This window comes from Somniosus microcephalus, chromosome 8 (genome assembly GCF_052327205.1).
Source record: "Somniosus microcephalus isolate GS21.2 chromosome 8, FLI_Smic_1.0, whole genome shotgun sequence".
Lineage (NCBI taxonomy): Eukaryota > Metazoa > Chordata > Chondrichthyes > Squaliformes > Somniosidae > Somniosus > Somniosus microcephalus.
In genome coordinates this window covers 206,608,030-206,625,224 of record NC_140994.1, presented here as the reverse complement: position 1 = coordinate 206,625,224, position 17,195 = coordinate 206,608,030, and the positions used below count along the sequence as shown (strand labels likewise).

General features: G+C 41.8%; 1 protein-coding gene across 2 annotated transcripts in view; it reads left to right on the top strand.

Moving 5' to 3' along the window:
* The window catches only part of tgfbi (transforming growth factor, beta-induced), a 99,103-nt gene extending 86,433 nt beyond the window's left edge, over positions 1 to 12,670 (top strand). The window contains exons 13-17 of one of the 2 annotated variants that reach the window (XM_085995636.1): positions 1,935 to 2,050; positions 2,143 to 2,245; positions 7,164 to 7,243; positions 11,567 to 11,591; positions 11,725 to 12,670. In XM_085995636.1, the coding sequence (XP_085851762.1) occupies positions 1,935 to 2,050; positions 2,143 to 2,245; positions 7,164 to 7,243; positions 11,567 to 11,591; positions 11,725 to 11,759 (359 nt within the window). In that variant the 3' untranslated portion in view covers positions 11,760 to 12,670. The remainder of the gene's footprint in view (positions 1 to 1,934; positions 2,051 to 2,142; positions 2,246 to 7,163; positions 7,244 to 11,566; positions 11,592 to 11,724) is intronic. The other variant, XM_085995637.1, reaches the window with a different exon arrangement.
* Positions 12,671 to 17,195: the final 4,525 nt, after the last annotated feature.

Here is a 17,195-nt window from a genome sequence, read left to right as displayed (position 1 = left end):
TTCGATATATCTGAAATATTGTAGCAGACTACTTATCTCTGTTTAGAAGATTCCATAGTACAAATGATTGGTTAACTTACCTGTTGGAAGTAATAGAAACCTGCAAACTGTTTAACAAATATACATTTTCTGAAGTAAGTGCATTCGGACTTCTGCCCAGTAAATTAACCACCAGGTTCAGTAGCCTGAGTGTGTGTAGTCTCTCTGTCCAGCATTTACCATTTCCCTTCCAGTCACCCTTCCTTCTAGCTAAACCCATTCAGGAATCACGGGGAATAATTTGTTGAGGAAGAATCTTTCCAGTTTTTGGGAATTGACAATGCACTAAAGGTTAACCTTTCCCATTAACTTTTTTTTCAGTCTGGCTATTTGTCCCTGCAGTGATGGCCCTTTGTTGGGCAAGGCTAGTGCTGTCCACTGCTTCTCAGATCAGAGCTTCAGACTAGTGATCCTGATTGAAATAATGACTATTATCACAGCCTGCTATGCAAGTTAACTTAATCACTTGAAGTTATACTAGGACCTCAGTGCCTTAGGTGTGTGATTATGTTCTGTTCTGTTGACCAAAGTACACTCTCCCTCTACTGATACCCTCCCTCCCCAAATACATTATCCTACTTGATTTGGAAGGCTGGACAATAGAGCCCTCTAAAGTTGGTGCTTGGTTAACTTTCTCACTGGATGTACCTGAGCAGTACAGGAAAGCATCCCTCCACAGCCTGTTTGACAGAGACCAAGAAACTCAATCCCAAGTTGCATGAGTTTGAATGATGGCTGTTTTTTGCAGCTGAAATGTAAACATTTGACTGGCCATCCTTGTTTTTGTAATTCTGTATTGCATTATGTGTTCACTTGTAGCTAAATGCATGAAAAGAAACTTGGGCTGATAAGTGGCAAGTAACATTCACATCGTACAATTAACAGGTCAGAAGTGTGCTGGAATACTCTCCACTTTCCTGGATGGGTGCAGCTGCAACAACATTCAAGGAGCTCTACTTTGTCTAGCACAAAATAGTCCACATAATCAACACTTCACCTATTAGCCTAAACATCCACTGCAGCCACAGTATGCTGGTGATGGACGAGGTGGTTGCAGTGTGTACTACTTACAGGATGCACTGCAGCAACTCGCCAAAGCTTCTTCAGCAACACCTCTGATACCTACAACCTCTACCACCCAGAAGGACAAGGGCAGCAGGTTCTTGGGAACACCATCACCTTCAAGTCCCCTCCAAGTCACACACCATGATTACTTGGACATATATCGTCGTTCATTCAGTGTCACTGGGTCAAAATTCTGGAAATCTCTACCTAATAGCATTGCGGTTCAAGAAGAAGACCCACCGCCACCTTTTCAAGGGCAACTTGGGATGCACAATAAATACTAGCCTTGCCAGTGACGCCCACATCCCAAGAAAGAATTTTGAAAAATCTAACACCAAAAGAGAGAATTTTACTATTAAAGGAGGCAACAATTATGTGCATGTTCTACAATGAGCTGCCTGAGTACAACCAGGCATTGCAGAAAGTACCAGCACAGATTAGCAAAACAACATTTTTCTTTGCTTTAACGTCATGTAATTTGAATTTGCACCAATGTCATAATAGCATTCAACAGTGCCAATGAAATACACCAAACTTACTTTTATTAATCGCGCACTGTGTAGAATCTAAACATATCTTCCATATTCATAACAAATGGATTTAAACTTGAGGATCAATTGTCATCTTAGTTCAAGCAAACTTATATATCTTTTTAAAAGCTGTGGAAATAGATAAACTGTCACTTTTGAAATTGAAGTAACAGTTCTTCTCAACTGACCCAGCACTCATTAAAATAAACATGTAGTCTTGAGCAAAACCAGTCATTATTTCCTTCAAAAAGTTTGACAATTTGTTGAAATTTTGGTTTCTTTACCTCTCTTTCCCATCAGATGATCCCATTTTGCTGAAGTACCATATAGGTGAACAAATCTTGGTTAGTGGTGGTGTTGCCAGCCAGATTGTGCTGTTGAAATCCCTGCAAGGTGCTACCCTGGAAGTGGGAACAGTGAGTACTCAGCTTCTTACCACTGAATTCTGCCATTGTTTCACTTTGGTTAACACTCTGAATAAACAGAATTATCATATGGTCTCTTTCAGAAAAACCATGTTATCAACGTAAATAAAGTTCCAGTTATAGATTCTGACCTGATGGCGACTAATGGTGTGATCCACGCTATTAACAGGGTTCTGCAGCCCTCTGGTAAGGAGCAGTTTACTGCTGATGGCCAGGGAATAAGTAGAGTTATAGAACAGGAGTGTAAAAAGATGGTTAAAAATAAAGTGAAAGGAACTGCTATTAAAAATGAGCTAAACTGTCTGTACAGCAATGCACACAGTGTTCGTAATAAAACAGGGGAGCTGAAGGCAATCATGCGTTGTGAGGAACCAGACATAATAGGGATTACTGAGACATGGCTACAGGAAAATCAGACTCGGAATTAAGCATTGCAGGGCATAACATATTTAGAATAGATAGAGAGGGAAAAGGGGAGGTGGAGTATCTGTAATTATTAGGGATAACATAATGGGAGTAGAAAAAAGTGACAGCTATCAGCAAGACAGAAATAGAATCCATGTGGATAGAGATAAAAGATAATAAAGGATCAATCACACTAATAGTGGTAGTCTACAGGCAACTTAATAGTGAAAGGGAGGTGGAGGAATAAATATGCAGACAAATTAGGGAAATGAGTAAAAAACATAGAATAATAATCATGGGGGATTTCAACTACCCCGATATTAATTGGACAGAAGAGGTAGGTAAAGGGAATGGAATGGAGTTCCTACAATGTGCACAGGATTCCTTTCTAACCCAATATGTAAAAAGCCCAACAAAGGAGGATTCACTATTGGATCGAGTAATGGGGAATGAACCAGAGCAGATAAGAGAAATAAAAGTAGGGGAACATCTAGGCAATAGTGACCATAATATAATATGCTTTAAAATAATAATTGAGAAGGAAATAAATATGACCAAGACCAGGTTAATAGATTGGAGAAAAGCTGACTTTGAGGGGCTGAGAATAGAACTTGGGAAAATAAAATGGACAACAATATTGGTAAACAATGACATAGAATAGCAATGGGATGCATAGAGTCATAGGGGAAAAAATTGAGTCGTGCCCCTTTGGGGCACTAACTTTGCCGCCCGAAAAAATTAGCACCCCCGTGGCCGAAATTGAGCCCCGCCTCCCTCTTGGGGTGCTACGAGGGAATATTGCGGCACTATGTGCCGCAGCACCATGCGCTGTGACACATCATGCCATGGTATTGCAAGCCATCCTCCCCTTCTTAAAGGGGAGGGGCCTTGCGCAGTGCGGCCCGGGGCCCAGCTGTACCGCCGGGGATCAGGAGTGCCGGCAAAAGAGCCCGGCACTCAAGAGAACATGCCGGGCTCATGGAGTGCAGCCGGCACTCCGCGGGGGTGCTCAGGAGGCCAGGGATGGCAGCGGAGGCAGGTGCTGGCAGGCGGCCAGCAACAAAAATGGCCGCCCGGCACCTCGCCTTTAAATAGCACCACCCCGGCCACAGGTAGACCCCCTGACCCCCTCGGACATTGAGTGCCTCCGTTTCCACCACTTCCATCGGCAGCGAATTCCTGGTCACCACCACTCGCTGCGTAGAAAAGTTTTTCCTCACATCCCTCCTGTATCTCTTGCCCAAAACCTTAAATCTGTGTCCCCTAGTCCTTGTACCATCAGCTAGTGGGAAAGCCTTACAGCATCTAACCTATCCAAACCCGTCATAATCTTGTACACCTCTATCAAATCACCCCTCAACCTTCTTTGCTCTAATGAAAACAAATCCAGCTACTCCAACCTGTCCTTATAGCTAAGATCCCCCATTTCCCAGAACCATTCTGGTAAATCTCTTCTGCACCCTCTCAAGGGCCTTCACATCCTTCCTAAAGTGTGGTGACCAGAACTGGACGCAATACTCCAGTTGTGGCCTAACCAGTGCTTTATAAAGCTTCAGCATAACTTCTCTACTTTTGTACTCAATACCTCTATTTATGAAGCCCAAGATCCCATATGCTTTGCTAATCATTCTCGAATATGTCCTGCCACCTTCAGGGACCTATGCACATTAACTCCTAAGTCCCTCTGTCCCTGCACACTCTTTAAAACTGTGCCATTAAGTGTATATTGCCTCTCCCTGTTCCTTCTGCCAAAATCATCACTTCACACTTCTCTGTATTAAATTCAATCTGCCACTTGTCTGCCCATTCTGCTAGCCTTTCTATGTCCTGTTGCAGTCGATTGGTATCATCATCACCGTTTGCCACACCCCCAAGTTTGGTGTCATCGGCAAATTTAGAAATTCTACTCTGTATTCCAAAATCCAGGTCATTTATATATATCAAAAAAAGCAGTGCCTCAGCACTGACCCTTGGGGAACACCACTGTCTACCATCCTCCAGTCTGAAAAACAGCAATTTACCATAACTCGCTGTTTTCTGTCCTTAAGCCAATTCCTTATCCAAGCTGCCACTGACCCACATATTCCGTGAGCCTCAATTTTGTTAACCAGCCTTCTATGTGGTACTTTGTCAAACGCCTTCCAAAAATCCCTGTAGACAACATCCATTGCATTCCCTTCATCAAGGGAAGATCTCCAGAGGAGATGAGGTCAGTGACCGTCTTGGAAACAATGGCTTGATGTTCGGTAGTGGGGTCATGGTCCGGGGGGTGGGGGTAGGAGGAGGTGTCGGAGAGTTGGCGTTCAGCCTCCGTTAGGTAGTGGTCGGTTCGCCAAACAACAATGTCTCTTAATCTCTCCTGCCTTCCATCCTATCACAGACCTTCCCTTTTGTTCTTTCCTTCCCTCCATCCTCTCCCTGCCCCTACACTTGCTTAAAACCTGTTACATCTCCAACTTTTCCCAGTTCTGGCAAAGGGTCATCAACCTGAAATGTTAACATTGTTTCTCTCTCTACAGATGCTGTCTGACTTGATGAGTATTTCCAGCATTTTCTGGTTTTATTTCAGATTTCCAGCATCCGCAGTATTTTGCTTTTGTATTAAATAATTACTTTGCTTCAGTATTTACCAGGGATATAGAACAGGTGGACATGACATTGGATCATGAGATCAGTAATGAAATAACTGCATTTAAAATAAAAACTAATTAAATGAACTAATCAAACTCAAAGAGGAAAAAAATCCTTGGTTTACATCACGCATTATAAAAGAATCTAAGGAAGAGACAGCAGAGGCATTTACTCCACATATTTCACAAGTCATTAGAAAAAGTTGTAGTGCCAGAGGACTAGCGGATAGCTAACATAATACCTATATTTAAGAAGGGACATAGAACATGTCCAGGGAACTATATACCAGTCAGTGGTAGGAAAAATAATGGAATCCCTACTAAGGGAGAAAATAGAAGAACATCTAGAAGCCAAAAATATAATAATGAATAGTCAGCATGGATTTCAAAAGGGAAAGTCTTGCTTAACCAACCTCATTGAATTTTTTGAAGAGGTAACAGAGAGAGTAGACAAGGGTAATGTAGTAGATATAATTTATATAGTTTTTCAAAAGGCCTTCGATAAGCTGCCACATAATAGACTAATGAATAAGGTCAGAGAATGCGGAGTCAGGGGACAACTGGCAGAATGGATAGCTAGCTGGCTTCAAGACAGAAAGCAGAGAGTAGAGGTAAAGGGTAGCTATTCACAGTGGCAGAAGGTGGGTAGTGGTGCTCCACAAGGATCAGTGCTGGGACCACTGCTGTTCACAATTTATATTAACAATTTAGACTTAAGAATCAAAATCACAATTTCTAAATTTGCAGATGACACCAAATTGGCGGGGGGGGGGATAGTTAATACTGAGGAGGACTGCAACAAATTACTGGAAGACAGTAATAAACTTGCAGAATGGGTATATAATTGGAAATGAAATTCAACACAGATAACTGTGAGGTATTGCATTTTGGTAGGAAGAATAGGGAGGTCACATATTACTTGGAGGGTGCGAATCTGGGTAGGGTAGAGGAGCAAAGGGATCTCGGAGTACAAATACACAAATTACTAAAAGTAGTGATGCAGGTTAACAAGGCCATAATAAAAGCAAACCAGGCACTCAGATTTATTTCTAGAGGGATAGAATTGAAAAGTAGTGAAGCTATGCTAAACTTGTATCGAACCTTGGTTAGAACACATTTGGAGTATTGAATAAAATTCTGATCGCCATATTATAAAAAGGATATAGAGGCACTGGAGAGGCCGCAGAGAAGATTGTGGAACTTGCTACCACAGGGAGTAGTTGAGACAAATAGTATAGATGCATTTAAGAGGAGACTAGATAAGGGAGGGAGATATGAGGGAGAAGGGAATAGAGAGTTATGCTGTTAGAGTTAGATGAGCAAAGACGCGAGGAGGCTTATGTGGAGCATAAACACCGGCATGGATTGATTGGGCGGAATGGCCTGTTTCTGTGCTGTATATCCTATATAATCCTACATATAAGGACAAAACTGCACAGCACATGATGTTATATAATGAAATCACTGTATACAATGCAAATGCAGTGCTACATGTTGTAGCTTAAGCTGGATAGGTATGTGACTTAAGAAAAATTGAAAATCTTCTTAAGTTTGTTTCATTATCTCCCCCGCTCTTTAATTTTCTCCAGCCAAGAGAACAGGGAGACGGCATACTTCCAGGCCTCTGGCAATAACACTCTTCAGCTGAAACAAACCAAATCAGATATAAAAACAGAAAATGCTGGAAATACTCAGCAGGTCAGGCAGCATCTGTTGAGAGAGAAACAGAGTTAATGTTTCATGTCATTGACCTTTCGTCAGAACAATCTTCAGCTAATAGCGTGCAGGTGTAAATGGGGTGGTAACAAGATGATAATTGGCACCAAGTAGTTTCATGTCAAATGTTTCTGGGCATCTTATTTCAAAAAAACAAAAGCACGAGGATAGAGCCAGTGGGTACAAATGTGTGAATTTGATTTGAAACTATTGAAGTGTGTGTTTATTTTAGACTTGGTACAAAATCCATTGAAAAACATCAGCTTTGTTTTTGGCCAGTGGTTTAATTCAGGCAATTCACTGTTATAAGCACCACAGCGGCTCTTAACAAAATATTTTGTTTCATTTACAAGCTGCAAGACATTCAGAAAGCCGAAATGGCATGGAGATCAGTAGTGAAGATATCCTTCGCTTTAGAGTCAGCCCAGCTAAGGTATGATGCAGTTAAAATAATATTGCAGCTGGACATGTTGTTTTTACAGTATTTTAGTTACTGTAATTAGCGAACAGATAATATGAAGACTCAAATGTAACCTTAATACACTTTTGCTGAGAGCCAGTCTTGCACTCATAGTTGTGGATGAGTTCATACTATATATATATATATATAGATATATAATCTGTCTAGAGTTCAGTGCTTTTTTCTGTAATTAAGAATTAACTCTGGCATAACAACCATATGCAATAGGGATTTGCTAAGGGTATGAACTCTGAGAACCTTGTAAAAATCAGTTTACAGTTGTAGTTAAGCTCAGATATAGACATATTCCATGAAACTGTTATAGTAAAATTCCTTTTTATAGTAACCAGTTTCCATTCCCCCATTTATTCACAGCGTATGTGTTTTATATCCTCATTATCAGTTCAAAGCTTGTCTCTTCCATTCCAGTTGTGGCTCAATTGGTAGCACTCTTGTTTCTGATGTCAGAGAGTTAAGGGTTCATAATCCCACTCCATAAAATTTAAACACAAAATCTAAGCTGATACTCCAGTGCAGTACTGAGGGAGTGCTATGCTGTTAGTTGGATGAGATGTTAAACTGAGGCCCCATCTGCCCTCTCAGGTGGATGTAAAAGATCCCATGACACTATTTCAAAGAAGAGCAAGATTGACCTGACCAATATATTTCCCTCAGCCAGCACTGCTAATACAGATTATCTGGTCATTTTGACATTGCTGTTTGTGGGAGCTTGTTGTGCACCAATGGGCTGCTGTGTTTCCACATTTCAGTAACTACACTTCAAAAAATACTTTGTTGTCTGCCGTGAGGTCATGAAAGGTGTAAGTCTTTCTTTTTTAACTTGCTTTGCATCTAGTCTCTTCCTTTGTGTTACTATTTTTTCCCCCCCATAACTAAGGAACCACTAACAAAATTGAGTGAATGTACTGCTTTAAAACCTGCAATTTCTGAGAATGCAATTCAGTTAAAGGGTCATCTATTATGGAGAACAGGCATTCTCCCATTTTTGTCGAAAGGCAATATAGAGACTATGGGGGTAGGGTGGGGGGAGGGGGCAGCCAGGAGGAAATGGAGCCAATTTGCTAACACTAAGGTAATAACATTTAAGACCAGTCTCACTCTCTATAACAACAACTTGCATTTATATAGCACATTTAACATAGAAAAAAGTCCCATGCATTTCACAGAGGTAATCAGGCAAAAATTGACACTGATCCAAAGAAGGAGCTATTAGAAGGGATGCCTAAAAGCTTGGTCAAAGTAGGTTTTAAGGAAGGTCTGAAAGAAAGATAAAGAGGTGAAAAGGTTTAGGGGGGTAATTCTAAGGACAGAATTTTGCGGGGGTCAGCGGGTATGATCATTGGTGGGTCGGGTGGGAAAATGTTTTTTTTGACAACGGGTCGGGACCCCGCTGTCAACCCGCCGCCATGCACCTTTCCCAAATGTTGGGTCCGCTAGTGCTGAGCAGAACCGACATGCAGCGGCGGGGGAGGCAATTGAAATCATTAGTGGCTTGTTTACAGCCACTTAACAATGCTTTTTTCCCAGCTTTTTGACTTTGGCAGGTCGCCCACCAGTTTCCCGCTGTGCCTAGACCTCATCAGTGAAGCTGAGGCGGGAGGTCACTTGCCATTGAATCAGCTGATGAGTTGACAGCTTCAAATGTCAAGTCAAAGCTCCCAGCTGATCAGATATTTTCCCTTAGCCACTAGCTTCTCTAAACTGCATTTCCACTACAGATTCAGAATGCTGCAAGTCTTTACACAAGTCTTCATCCAGTCTGACCTCATTACCTCGCCCATCATTGACAGATCGCTTCTGTCATCTCTACTTCACCTACCATCTATTCCATCAGCAACAGTGCCCTTGAAACTATCTCACCTTGGTCCTCAGAATCCCACCACAATCAGCTCCAAAACCAGCAGCACCAGGCATACCAGCAGCACCAACAACAACACCATCCTTCTCCGCAAACAACTGGTGCTGCACAGGACACAGGGCATCAGCACCCAATCACATTGCTGCCCAGGAGTCCAGGGATGACCTCACCATGGCCAGATTTACTTCACTTGATGCTGTACACCCTGGCTGCCACATGATGCACCAGGTTGGCACCACCCAACACCAACACCATAAAGCATCTCTACAATGCCCAAGCCATTCCTTTCACACTCATGGCCATTGCGGGGGATACCGTTATGTCTCACCATTCACTGCAACTCACTAAGCCACTTCCAAAGGTGCACACAGATCTGTCCAAGAATGCAAAGTGTTGAAAATAAAGATTTCAATGTTTGACAGCACATTAACAGAAACTTTACATGAACATTGCATAAAACACCCAAGTGTCTACCCTTGTGTGTTGATAGTTGATATGATTAGACTAGGTTGAGGGTGAGTATGAGGGGTGGCTAATGAGATGGGGAAGTGATATTGTAGATAGAGAGGGATGGGTGGAGGTGCAAGGTAAGTTGGTGTGAGTAAGGATGTGCAGGAATAGGGTAGGGAAGGCAGAGTGATGGGGATGTGATGAGAGGCACAGCAGGATGAGGTTGAGTGTGGCTTTGCAGTAACATTTCGTGATCTACTGAGATCATTGAAAGGTTTTTGCCACTGCAGCCTGGTCCTCCTGACGACATCCCTGCTTGAGCCCTCCTGTGCAATGTGCAACCAGGCTGCGTTGGTCTCCTTGGGAGGTCTCTTCCGCCCATTGGATGGGAAGAGAACCTCCCTGCATGCTGTGACTCCCTCTATAAGCATATGGAGGGAGTTATGGGACAGCCTGGGTGCAGCCATGCACCTCTTTGCAGTGCTTGCCAGTGTTTGCAGCACCTCAATGCTGCAGAGTACTGATAGCACAAATGTCAAAATAAATTTGAGCATGGTCCCTTTAGGGAAACCGACTGATGTCGCATCATCAAGTGATGTCATCAGGCCCGCTTCCTTCAATTGGCCGGTATACGCGCTGGGCAGGCTTAACAAGCCCAATGAGGGGAAAATCATGTCAGACAGTGGGCTGGAGCCAGCAGTGAGGCCGGGACCCACCACCGACGTCAGCCACCATGGGCCCGCCAAGGTTGGTAAAATCCAGCCCTCAGGCTGAAGCCATGGCCACTAATGGTGAGGCAAAGGAAATGGGGATGCACAAGAGGCCAGAGTTGGAGGAAAACGGAGTTCTAGGAGGGTTGTAGGGCTGGAGGAGGTTACAAAGATAGGTGAGGCCATGAAGGGATTTGAATATGAGGATGAGAATTTTAAATTGGAGGTGTTGGGGGACCAGGAACCAATGTAGGTCAGTGAGTACAGGGGTGATGGGTAAGCAGGACTTGGTGTGGGTTAGGGTATAGGCAGCAAAGTTTTGGATGAGCTGAATTTTATGGAGGATTGGGAAACCTGGCAGGAGAGCATTGAAATGGTCAGGACTAGATTTGACAAAGTCATGGATAAGGGTTTTGGCAGAAGATGGAATGAGGCAGGAGCAGATACAGATCATATTATGGAGGTGGTAGTAGGTGGGCTTTTGCTGGAGAGAATATAGAATCGGCAACTCAGTTTGGGGTCAAATATCCTGATTGGAGAGATTCATACATGGAGTTGTAGGTAAGATGGGCATGGATTTAGGAGATGGCAACACGTTCAAGAACTTTGGAAAGGAAAGGAAGGTTGGAGATGGAACAATAATTTGCTAGGTCAGAGAGGTTGAAGATGGGCTTTTTGAGGAGAGAGTGATGATGACACAGAACGATGTGGGTTTCAAAAGGGGTCGGGGATTTGAGTGGTCAGGGATACAAGGAACTGATCAGAGATGGCCTTTTCTTTGACTGACACAATGGGAGGGGTGAGGCCGTGAGCGATGGCAAGTTCAAGTGGGTGTCTGTGATTATGTATCGGAGAGTTTATATGGCGGGAGAGATTACAAGAACAGGAGGGCACTGAAATCAGAGGAGAGTTGAGATGGAGATTGAAATCTTCAAGTATGAGGAGTTGCTCAGTGCAGAGGTTGAGGGAGGAAAGATTGAGGATGTCTTGATGAGAAACTCATTGTGGGTCTTGGGAGGTTGTACTGTCTACCAAATAGTCACCTGATATTGCCAAGTCTCACCATAAATCTAAGACACAGCCAGCAACCCCACCCTTGAAGGAATGCTTCTTATGGGTAATTGGCAACAGTCCTCCTGGTCATGTCTAATCAGTTTCTCTCATATTATTCGGTTCTGATGGACAAGAAAGATTGTTACATTTTTTATAGAGATTGAACAGGAATATCAAAATCTAACCCTTTTTTTTGGGTTGTAGGTTCCAAGTCCTAGGATACGGAAAGGTATGCAATACATCCTGAAATATTTATATTATTATTTTAATGTTTGCAATGATAATAAATGTCACTGCATATTTTGCTTATTCACTGTTGAATGAATTATAAGTGCAATAATACATTTTTTATTAAATTTCAGTTACCAGAGGTGCCATTCTGAAAGAGAGCAAGTAATAAGACTGTGAAAAGCAGCCAGTAGATCATTGCAGAAACCTATCAGGAACCCTGAGTTCTGTGACACATATTTTTCTCACTTGAATGTTTATATTCCATAGCATGTCATTTCTTCACTATGATTTCATATCGCTTGCTTGTTTGTACATTTTTTTCCCTTAGAATTGAAATTGCAGTGTTACTTTTTTATACATCGCTCAAGATTGCATTTTGCATTCTCATTAGTCGGGGTGGAGTCTAGTTTGAAGCTACAGCTAGTCTACCAGGGAGGTTTGCAGGCTTGAAACACAGAACATGTGCATATATGTATATGTATGTGTGTGTGTGTGTGTGTGTGTGTGTTTGTGCATGTATACGTATACATGTGTGTGTCTGTGTGTGTGTCTGTGTGTGTGTGGTTGCTGTGCATGTGTGTGCACACAATTGTGGATGTCTACATTGTGTGTGTGCTTCCATGTGTGTTTGTGTGTCAGCGTATATTTGTATTTGACTCAATACATGCCCATGCATGTACCATTCAGCAGAATGTTTCTGTGGATTTGTCTTGGTTTCTGGATTGCTTGTTATGAATATAACCCAACATTTGCCTGAAAAGAATGATTTTCTACAGTACCACATATTTTTGTTTCCATTTAATTTTTAATTGTATTTTCTTCTATGATACACATGCTAGTTTGTGTTTATAGACCCTAATGTTTCATATCAGTGTTAAGATACTTGCATGTCACAAGCTGCAGTCTGGTTTTGTGCTATTTCACTAATGCTTCAGTAAGGGTCATTATATATATTTCCAAATACGTTGGAAATTCTTTTTTTTAATATATTTATCGTCAAAATTTCTTCTGTAATATGTTCATAAAAAAGTCATTTCCCTGAGACAATTTGCAGCTACAATAAAAAGGTTCATTTTTTATGAAGTCTCCTGGTTCTTTATTAATTAACGAGATCAGCAGCCTTATGGTACTGACATCGCAGTTATTGGATTGGTTGATTTCTTGAATGATCATCTAACAAATGACAAAAATATTGCTCTTTTCCTTGAATGTTAAACTCATGTGGTATATCTTGTGGCTGCATTATTTTTGTTCATGCTTTAAATGTTTTTAATTTATCATTTGGGATCTAGAACATCCCCAGCACAGCTTAAGAAATTCTGGCTACATCTATCGCTGTTTCACATCAACTATAATTCCACTTGAGCAATAACATCACATAAGTATCCATTCTGCAAGGTTTCCAATCCACAACCACACACCGTGAATCTAAATGGAAGACAGCTGTTGATGATCTCATCCAATTTATAAACTGAAGAGCATTGTTGTGCATTTTACCTAGATTGAAACATTAAAAAAAATATTCCAGGCTGTACATGGAAGCAGAACTTAGCCTTAATTAAAGCATGTGTGTCAAGCCTTTAGGTTCTACCATTTTTGGTTGCAGGCCTCATTTGAATGCCACCGGTGAGCTGCAGGCACCAAGCAAATGCCCATTACAGCTCTTCAGTTGTGGGAGGGCGGTAAGCTGGCCAGCTCCTACGGTGAGCTAGACAGCAGGTCAGGCTCGCAGGAGCCAATCCCAGATGGATTCTGCATGCTCCATTTAAACACGAAGCTTGCTTAAGTAGGTGGATGTGCTGCTCATTTCATTGTATCAGGCAGGTGTTGGGCAACCCCCCCCCCCCGCTGACTTGCAACTGACAACTGTTCGTTTTTCAGAGTCATCATCATAATCTGGGCAGGCCACCGCCTGCATGGTTGCCCCATCTGTCCTATTGAGTCAGAGCAGCCCACCCGGGCTGAAAACCAAATTAATTTGTAACATCATCAGATCTTAAAGGAGCCAGTTAGCAGTCAAACAAAGATAATCGATCCCTTCCCAGTTAATTTATCTTCGGCGGACTTTTGCAGCCTTACCTGGGTCTGTCACAGAACTCTAGCCAGCTCTCAGCTTTCTATGGAGGCCTACCAAGGGTGTAATGGGTGGAATTCCTGGGTTAGTCTGGGAACTGCCCAGACATGCCCCTTTTACACGGACTACCTTATCCCGAACTGAGCTCCAGCCAAAGAGATGTTGGAGGCCCGAAAAAGAGATATAAAGACAGTTTGAAATCCAACCTGAAGAAATATGGTATTGACACCAATTCATAGCGGGAAACCATCAAAGACAGCAAACTGGCAATCTGTTTGCATGCAGAGATTTAGCAAGTTTGAACAAGCTAGAATTGCCAAAGAAGAAGATAACCAGACAGAGGAAAGAATGTCTGTTGAAATTACACAATCAGTTGGGTTGTTATACATATGTTAGTTTTGTGGTAAAATATGCCTCGCTAGTTTTGGTTTACAAATCCATCTAAAGCTCACCAAAGACCAGGCCAACCATAAAATGTGAACCTTCTTTTTTTCTTTTGATGCTGTGAAACAACCTTACTCGATTATCAAGGGATTGCTAAAGTCAAAGTTAGTCAAGTGTCCCTGGAAGTCTAACAGTTGCATAGGCTGTTATTACCCCCCAATCCTCTGACTTGTATGTTTTTTGGAGAATCCACCATAGCTTGGCTCACCACTTGTCAAGAAATCAGTCCAAATTATTAATTTCTCTTTACTTTGATACATCATCCAATTTTCTAAATATCCATTTACAGTAAACTCTTACTGATCCGGAAATGTGGCCAATAACACTCACCCATTCTAAAGCAACTATTCATTCGGTGCCAATTCTCCACCCACCATTCTTGGAATTTAGCTAATCTTTATACATTTGTAAGCGAATCATTCTAAAAGAGACTTTTTAATTCAGTCATTTTTGAAAAAAGCATTTCAGTTTTATATATAATTTCCAAATGAATATAATGTTTTTAAATGTCTGAAAATAGTTTAATATTATAAAGTAGCTTAATCATTAAAAGCTATGCATCAATAGGACTAGATGACAATAGGACTAGATGATAATTCCCCTTTATCTTCTGGGGCTCGGGAATTCTCTCTGCTGGTTATATGGGCCCTGTCATGTGAAATGAATTTGACTTGTGTGCAGCATTGGGAGCAGGACTGAGATTCTGTTAGTCTTGCCATCACTGACAGACAATTTTCCTCATCAGTTGAAGGGTTTGTGCCAAGTGGCATGGGGAACTGAAGTAAAAGACGTGGTGTACCAGTCTGGTAAAGCAGAGGAAGGGGTTTTAGAGTTGTGCATGTGAGTAATTGATAGCAGGGGACATTCGTACCCATAGTGCAAGATCCTGTGTTAAAGCCCCTCCTTAACCGTAATGCATTGTGAAGGGTTCATTGTACAAGTGTTCCTTTGAGAGAGTGATGGTTGTGCTGGTTACCAAAGCAGGCCAAGGATGAGAAGGGAGAGCATTTGGTGTGTTATCATGCCAGCCCAGGTGAGGTTGGTGAACTTTTTCCCACACTGCTCTATAGTCTTGGGGGTGAGGGAGTTGGCAGTCAGTGCCATGCCACCTGACTCCAGGTGCCATTCATAATATTTCAGATAGGTTTGCTGACCACTCACAGGCTCAATCTCCTCCAGGAGAACTTGGAGGTCTGAATCAATGAAGTTCTGTGTTCTTCTTCTTTGATGAAAAGATTGATGAGACATACAGTGAAGTTGTCTGTGAGTCAAATGATTCAGCCAAGCACTCTTTCTTCCTTACTTGGTTTCCCCTGCCTGAAGCTGAAGTTTGCAGGCTGAATTGTTTTTTTAACGGCTGCACTCCAGTTTCCAAGCACACAAGCTAATTACACCTGTTTTACACAGGTTTGATGCCAATGACTACTTCAATGCGCATGAAAATGAGCTGACCCAGGAAGCCCTCTCCAGAGCATTGGTGAGAGCTAATCTGTTTTCATTGGCATAACAGTCCTGCAACTCATCACGTGAACATTTGAGGCTATAGTGACCAGAGCAATTCTCCGATCATCATTGTGGCAGCTTTATTTTATACTATACCTGACCTGGGGTGTTTAGTTTGACCCTGACACTGGGCGGCTGTGATGTGAGTAGGAGCATTTATATGGAGGGAGAAGTTAAGGGATACATACATACATACACAAAATATCAAAAGACTGTAACTAATAGTTTATTACAGTTTTCATAGTATAGTGCTTTTGGGATCTGTCTTATTAATCCCTCGATCTGTCTTATTAATCCTCGATCCTTTTGATGTGTGTGGCACAGCTTATTCAGTTATCTCCTTAAGGATCTTCTGCTTTTCTCTACTTTTGATGAAGACACATTAAATGTACAATTTCCCTTTGCCTCATCTGTACAGGTTTTGTTTTTGGAGTGCTGCATATGACTTCAATCAACTTTTGATCTTACACAGACATGCCACAGGCAACGTCATTTTAGATTTAAGTACATTATTATTAGGGAAACGCATTTGGAATTTAGTTTTGGCCCAACTAAATTTCATTGCAGCCAATTTTCTATTTCCAAGATTTGTTTGAATCTGCATAGTTAATCCATCGCCTCAAAAAGTTCATCCAGCTTTTATTTGTCATGTGGAAGCTGGCACCTTGATGTATTTGGATGAAAGTTCTGGAGGAAACCAGTGCCCAATGTATTTTGCAGAATTGGTCTGTAGTTTGCTAAATTGAGTGATTTAGATTGAAGTGTAAGAATATACTGAAAAATAGGACTGTCGAGAATGACATTCTAGAATGACATGTTACTGATCATTACAATTAAAAAAAATACTCGCGATTAATCTCATGATTAAATATTTTAATCTTAGTTAATCTTGGTTTTAATCACATTTAATTTGTTACAATTACTGCATCCATCTCATTCAAGTTTTATTCAAGTTTCATCCATCTCATTCTGTAAGTATAAAGAGCGAGAGATTCTGTGAGTAAACAGTGTATTTGGTGAGTAATTCTTTTTTCTCTTTTTCTCTAAACAAGGACATTGGTTTAAATTAAAAGCCACGATTATAGATTAAAAACTATATATAGATAGTTGAGTGATATTCTAAAACTTGAAAACCTAATTAGTTAAATAAAATACAATAGGGATGGCAGGGCAGGTGATGTGTTGCAGGTGTAACATGTGGGAACTGGCGGACCCCAGTGTGATCCACAGTGATCACATCTGCAGTAAGTGTCTGCAGCTCGAGGAACTTCGGCTCAGAGTTGATGAGCTGGAGTCTGCGCTTCAGACACTGTGATACATCAGGGAGGGAGAAAGTTACCTGGATACTTTGTTCCAGGAGGCAGTCACAACCCTTAGGTTAAATCATTCAGATTTGGTCCGTGGTCAGGGACAGGAGGGTGTGACTACAAGTGAGGCAGGTATAGGGATCCAGAAGGTAGCATTGGAGCAGCCTCAGCCCTTGCACTTGTCCAATATGTATGAGGTTCTTGCAGCCTGTGTGGACAGGAGCAGGGACTGCAGGGAGGATGAGCAAACTGACCATAGCACCATGGTACAGGG